Below are 6793 nucleotides of genomic sequence, written 5' to 3'. Positions count from 1 at the left end.
ACAGACAGAAATTTGCATCCAAAACATAATTTCTACCTTGGGGATTTCTACCTTCACTAGCTTGTAGATTTGCTATCATAAACAAAACAAACAATATGCTTGTTGCTGTCAATACCTGCTGAGCATGACAGGAATGACATGAAATTGGTAAAAGAAAAATCAGCTTTCACCCAAAATAATCACTAATGAAAACTGTAAATAATTTATTTTAATTTCTTACAGAAAATGGTACATAAAAAATTCACCAAAACCTGACAACTTCAGAAATGCCATTAAATTATAGGGTTAAGAGCTAGATCCAAGGCAACTTCTATAGCTGTGTGTCTACTGAGGTGTCTGGGAATAGACAAAAGGGAAGTGACAACTAGTACAGACACTTTCACTCGCACATCTGTTGTCCTCTGCATCAAAATCAGTTTTCTCATGACCATTTGATCTTACTTGTTCTCCCTTCAAGTAAGAACAGAACTGCAATGTGAGAACTTGTATCTACATCAACATTCATCTGAACAGCGGTGTCTCATATGATGGTAAGAATAATTTTCATTTGATAACACATGATATTCCACTAGCATACAGTATCTCTCGTATTTAAGGTGTGAAAAGAAGGATAAAAACTGCGGATGTCTCTGAATCAATGAATATCAAAGACACAATAGGGAAACAAAACAAACATGCAAATGGAGATATTCAAGTTATGTCTACATAGATCATTGTAAGAACGGATAGTACAACCCTGTTTTTCGCCGCTGCGAAAATTGAAATAAAAAAAGATTGCAAAGATGTGCAAATCATTTAAACCCTATATATAACAGAAATGGTTAACATATCAATGATAACATATCAATGGTGAAACTGAGAAATGTTATTGTTTTGAAAAATATATGCCCACTTTTAATTTGATGCCAGCAACATGTTTCGAAAAAAGCTAGGACAGGGGCAACAAAAGACTGGAAAAGTTGTGTAATGCAAAGAAATAAAAATAAATAACCGTTGGAACATCTCACAGCTAATTAGGTTAATTGGCAACACCTCAGTAACATTACTGGGTATAAAAGATCCTTCTAGAGAGGATGAGTCAGTCAAAAGTGAGGATGGGGAAGGGTTCATCACTCTGCGAAAGACAAATGGTGCCGCAAATGGTGCCACAATTCAAGAATAATGCATCACACTGTAAAATTGCAAAGAACTTGGGGATCTCATCATCTATGGTACATAATATCATTAAACGATTTAGAGAATCCAGAGGAATCTTTGTATGCAAGGGACAAGGGCATAAACCAATATCGGATGACCATGATCTTCGGGACTTCAGGGGGCAATGCATTAAAAACAGCCACGATTCTATAGTGGATGAGTTCAGGAACACTTCAGAAAACCATTGTCTGTAAACACAGTATGTTGCAGCATCCACAAATGAAAGTTAAAACAATACCATTGCAAAGGAAACCATACTTAAACAACATCCAGAAACGTGCGCCTTCACTGGGCCTAAGCTCATTTTAGATGGTCTGAGGTTAGGTAGAAAATTGTCCCGTGGTCTGACAAATCAAAATGTATTTAAAAGAGGTAAACTTGCCTGTCCCAACTTTTTTAAACGTGTTGCTGGCATCAAATAGAAAATGGGCATAAATTTTTCCAAAAACAATAACATTTCTCTGTTTCAACATTTGATATGCTTTATTTTTACAATTGTCTATTCAATATAGGGATGAAATGATTTGCACGTTATTGCATTCTGATTAGATTAGCATTTTATGCAGCATCCCAACTGTTTTGAAAACGGGTTTGTAGAATCAGAAGCAACATATTTTTGAAAATGCCTTCACAATGCGTTTGAATTTTACCAGCATCCACAATAGCTTTGTTAAATATTCACCTAGCACAGTCAGAAGTGGACTGGCCACCCCCTTTAGGGAGTTTTTCCTAGCCACTGTGCAACAATACTGTTGTTTTAGGCTGGGTGTTTGTAAAAACACTTTGTGACAACTGCTGATGTAAAACGGGCTTTAAGAAATACATTTGATTGATTGATTGGTTAAGGAGAACCAATGCCGTGTACAACTGATTGTAATCCCCATTTAGCAAAGTCGGTGTGTGTAAGTTACGTTTGATAACGAGGGTCGTTGTTGTGTGAGACACTTGCTGTATACTGTGATCTGACAGGGGCACTGTGCAATTCTGACCATGCTGCCTCGTAATCTTCCTATTCCCCTTTAGAGGACGGAGTGTGTCTTCTTCAAGGTGTGGTTGCTGCTACTGGCCCCATGGGGCTCCTCTGCACTGGCATCTGGCAGCTGGTACCCCAAAACCCTGCCCTGCGACGTCTCCCGTCACAGCAGCGGCAACATGGTCAGTGTGGACTGCACCGAGAGGGGACTGCTGGAGGTACCAGTGAACATCCCGCCAGAGGCCACCAACCTGACCCTCACCATCAACCACATCCCCTCTATCAACTCCACGTCCTTCCAGGGCCTGGGGAACCTCACGGAGATCGACATGCGCTGCAACTGTATTCCCATCAAGATCGGCCCCAAGGACCACATGTGCACAGAGAGTGTGACCGTCGCGAAGGACACCTTCAAAGACCTGCCAAACCTAAAGGCTTTGTATCTGGATGGAAACCAGCTCTCCAGCATCCCTGATGGTCTCCCTTCAAACCTAGTACTGCTCAGTCTAGAAGTGAATCATATATATGCCATTCTGAAAAAAAACCTCTCTGACATCCTAAATGTAGAGAGACTTTACTTGGGCCAGAACTGTTACTATCGTAATCCATGTAACGCTTCCTATGAAATTGAGGAGGGAGCATTTCTACAGCTCGCCAACATGACTCTCCTGTCCCTCAAGTCAAATAACCTATCTTTCATCCCCCCAAAACTACCGAAAGGTCTAAGAGAGTTGTATCTATATAATAACAAGATCGAAAAAGTTACAGAAAAAGATTTTCATAATTTAACCCAACTGGAAATTCTTGACCTAAGTGGCAACTGCCCACGCTGTTACAATGCGCCATTTCCTTGCGTTCCATGCCCTCGTGATTCACCGCTTCAGATTAATAAAAGTGCCTTCAAAACATTGGCTAAACTAAGGATATTACGCTTACATAGTAACTCGCTCACATTTGTGCATACAGAGTGGTTTCAGAACTGCACAAAGCTGCAGGTACTTGATCTCTCAACCAACTTTTTAGCTAGAGCGATAACGATTGCTTACTTTCCACAAGTTCTACCCAACCTGGAAGAATTGGACTTGTCTTTTAACTATGAGCTGCAGAGGTACCCAGCTACACTGCACCTGAGTCAGTCGTTCTCCTACCTAAAATCCCTGAAAGTACTCCGCATCCGGGGTTTTGTCTTTCAGCAACTGATCTTCAAAGACATCTCGCCCCTGATTCCTCTAAAAAACCTGCAGGTCATTGACCTAGGAACGAACTTCATCAAAATTACAAACCTCAGCATTCTGATGGAACTGAAAAGCTTCAAAATAATAAATTTATCTGACAACAAAATATCATCCCCCTCCGAAAATGGCCAATATGTTACCTTTTCTGGAGGGGAGACCCAATATGGCTCCCCAATGTCTGCCGCCGAGCATAGCAACACTGGAGAAGTGAGAGAGATTCATTATTTTAGATATGACGAGTATGCTCGCAGCTGCAAACATAAAGACAAAGAGGTTGGAACGCTGAATTCAATTGTCAACAGTCAGTGCAGCCAGTTTGGAAAAACACTTGATATCAGCAGGAATAATATATTTTTTCTTCATTCCAGATTCTTGAACCTTGCTGATCTTAGGTGCTTGAATCTATCTGGAAATGCCATGAGCCAAAGTCTAAATGGCTCCGAATTCACTTACCTACCTAATTTACAGTATCTTGACTTCTCATACAATCGTTTGGACCTTCTTTATTCCTCAGCATTTCAGGAATTGAGAAGTTTAGTTATCTTAGACATAAGCAACAACAATCATTACTTTGAATCTGAGGGTTTGACCCACATGCTTAATTTCACCAACAATTTGACAAAACTGAAGATATTACTTATGAATTATAATAAGATTTCCACTTCTACAAACACTGAGTTGGAAAGCCTGTCTCTGGAGAAATTAGAGTTCAAAGGCAACCGGTTAGATATGCTATGGAGAGATGGTGATACAAGATACATCAACTACTTCAAAAAACTGGTTAATCTGAGGGTTCTTGACATCTCTGACAACAACCTAAATTTCATACCTGAGCAAGTCTACCAAAACCTGCCAGAGAAACTCACTAATCTCTCTATTAACAATAACAGACTGAAGGTATTTAGCTGGGAGAAGCTGATATTTCTACAGTCTTTAGAGGTCTTAGATCTCAGTAGAAATAGGCTATCAACAGTTCCTGGAGAACTCTCTAACTGCTCAAAATCACTCAAGACTCTCCTCTTGCACAATAACATAATATCCCAGCTCTCCCCATATTTCCTCAAGGACTCATTTACCTTGAAGTATCTGGATCTTAGCTTCAATGGCATTCAAAACATTGAGCTGACCAGCATCCCTGATGATGTTGTCAATAACATGGACACGTTAGTCCTGAACAACAACAAGTTCATGTGTAACTGTAACGTCCTAACACTAGTGATGTGGTTGAACCGCACTGCGGTGAACATCCCCAGGCTGGCCACTGATGTGACCTGCGCTGCCCCAGGAGCCCAGATGGGTCATCCGCTCATATCCCTGGACCAGGAACTGCAGGCCTGTCAGCACAGCTACCTGTCAATCATCCTGTACATCCTCTTGACATCCTTGGTGCTCAGCTTCGTCACCCTATCCATCTCCAGCCACCTCTTTCTCTGGGACGTGTGGTACCTCTACCACTTCCTCCGGGCCAAGTTCAAAGGCTACAGACGCCTGTCCTCGCCAAGCGCCATCTACGATGCTTTCGTGGTATATGACAAGAAGGATCCGGAGGTCTCCGAGTGGGTGATGAAGGAGCTGCTTGTTCAGCTGGAGTGCTGCGGGGACCATCCCTTACAGCTGTGTCTGGAAGAACGAGACTGGATGCCTGGCTGTCCCCTAATCGACAACCTCTCCCAGAGCATCCACCAGAGCAAGAGGACCGTGTTCATACTGACCAACAGGTACATCAGAAGTGGGGAATTCAAGACTGCGTTCTACATGGCCCATCAAAGGCTTATGGATGAGAGAGATGATGTGATTGTCTTGATTTTCCTGGAAAAATCCCCAAGCCACTCAAAGTACCTGAGACTCAGGAAGAGGCTGTATAAGCGGTCAGTGATGGAGTGGCCAACAAACCCACAAGCACAGCAATACTTCTGGTTTAGCTTGAGGACCGTACTGGCAACAGACAGTCAGAAACAATACAGTAACCTCTTCAAAGAGACTCTTTAAAAAGCGCAAACATACAATGTTGACGCACCATTTAGAATATGTGATGTGTAGAGATTGTGAAATATTTCAATTGAAGGACCATTCTGATGTACAAATTAAATGTAAATACACATGTAAATTACAATATATGTACATATAATATAGACTGGGTATGATGTTTATGTTGCTTATTTCAATTAGCATTTTTTTAGAACGGCACTTTAGTTAGCACTTCACTGTTAGTTTAGACCTGTTATTAAGGAATCCTGCACTGTTCTGACCATACACACCTCTCTAGTGAATGAACCGTTATAGACTCCAGAACAAACAAAACAACGAATGAATAACATCAAAACATTGTAATGAAAACATTTCAAGTTAGCCACAGGGGTAGCAGTGGGGTCTAGGTTAGGGTTAAGCTTGGTGCTAAGAAGAGAAAACTGCATAGCAAATGCATGAGGATATGTAAATGGTTAGGTTCACCATTCCCATCTCAGGTAATCATATGAACTGATGCAATCAAAGAAAACCTTTGGCTTGTAAGGTGTCATCCTGCACTTTCCTCCCTCTTCACAGTGTTGTACCAAGGGCCAGGTTAAGGGGCATACGGGAGTTCATCAGTATTTTTAAATCTAAAACGTCATTTTCACTATAACCAACATTGTTGGTAACTTTTGGATTGTATGTATTGTTTTATTCCCTTGATAAATTAAACCCAATAAAATATAACAATACCAGCAGGAGCAAAAAAGAACCAGAAAAGGAACCAAACAAGCCTAGTTCAGCCGGCCCACAATCGAAAGGGATAACTGTTACTGCCCTCACGTCCGGGTCTCCCACATGACAGGCTGTCTTTAACCACTACACCACGGTGCTATGCGCTGGCCCAGTGTCGGTACAGCATCTCGACATTAGATCACTTTGTCATGCATTAACATAGTGCCAAGCTTGAATATTTCGCTAAACATCATTACGTATTGTGTTAAACTGACTAACGTTTCTCCTAAGTTTTCCTCCGCCACAAAAAGCATCTATAAAACGTGTAGCTTTTGCCACTGGCCATTTTAACTATCAGTAGGTGACGTTAACTGACTTTGTCAGATGAAAAGACGAGAGAATCGTGGAAACCCCTACTCTTTTACTGCCCAATGGGTTTTGATCTAGCCTATATTACCCCAAAAAGCATGCACGGATGTGTACTTCGAAAAAACTATTTATTTTAGGCTTACTGTAACATAGCTACTCAATGTTTTATCCAGCAAGATTTTTGTCTATCCAGAACAAATCCTAATGCAACATTTGTTTTGACTTGTTTTGATTTGAATGTGGGACCTTATTGTTTGCAGGTCCGTGTTTCTAACCACTAAGCTATTTAACAAATGGTCAGTCAGTCAGTAAGAAAGAGACATTCACTCTTCTA

At 41.1% G+C, this 6793-nt stretch overlaps 1 protein-coding gene across 1 annotated transcript; it reads left to right on the top strand.

Annotated features, from left to right (window-relative positions):
* The first annotated feature begins 302 nt into the window (after positions 1–302).
* tlr7 (toll-like receptor 7) lies at positions 303–6112 on the top strand. Its single transcript, XM_010884487.5, has 2 exons — positions 303–530; positions 2221–6112. Exons 1-2 carry the CDS (start codon positions 525–527, stop codon positions 5392–5394), a joined length of 3180 nt encoding a protein of 1059 aa, XP_010882789.3. The 5' UTR covers positions 303–524; the 3' UTR covers positions 5395–6112.
* The last annotated feature ends 681 nt before the right edge of the window (positions 6113–6793 follow it).

Source organism: Esox lucius, chromosome 20, assembly GCF_011004845.1.
Source record: "Esox lucius isolate fEsoLuc1 chromosome 20, fEsoLuc1.pri, whole genome shotgun sequence".
Taxonomy (NCBI): domain Eukaryota; kingdom Metazoa; phylum Chordata; class Actinopteri; order Esociformes; family Esocidae; genus Esox; species Esox lucius.
Note: the sequence above shows the minus strand (reverse complement) of the source record. Positions and strands in the feature narration are given on the sequence as shown.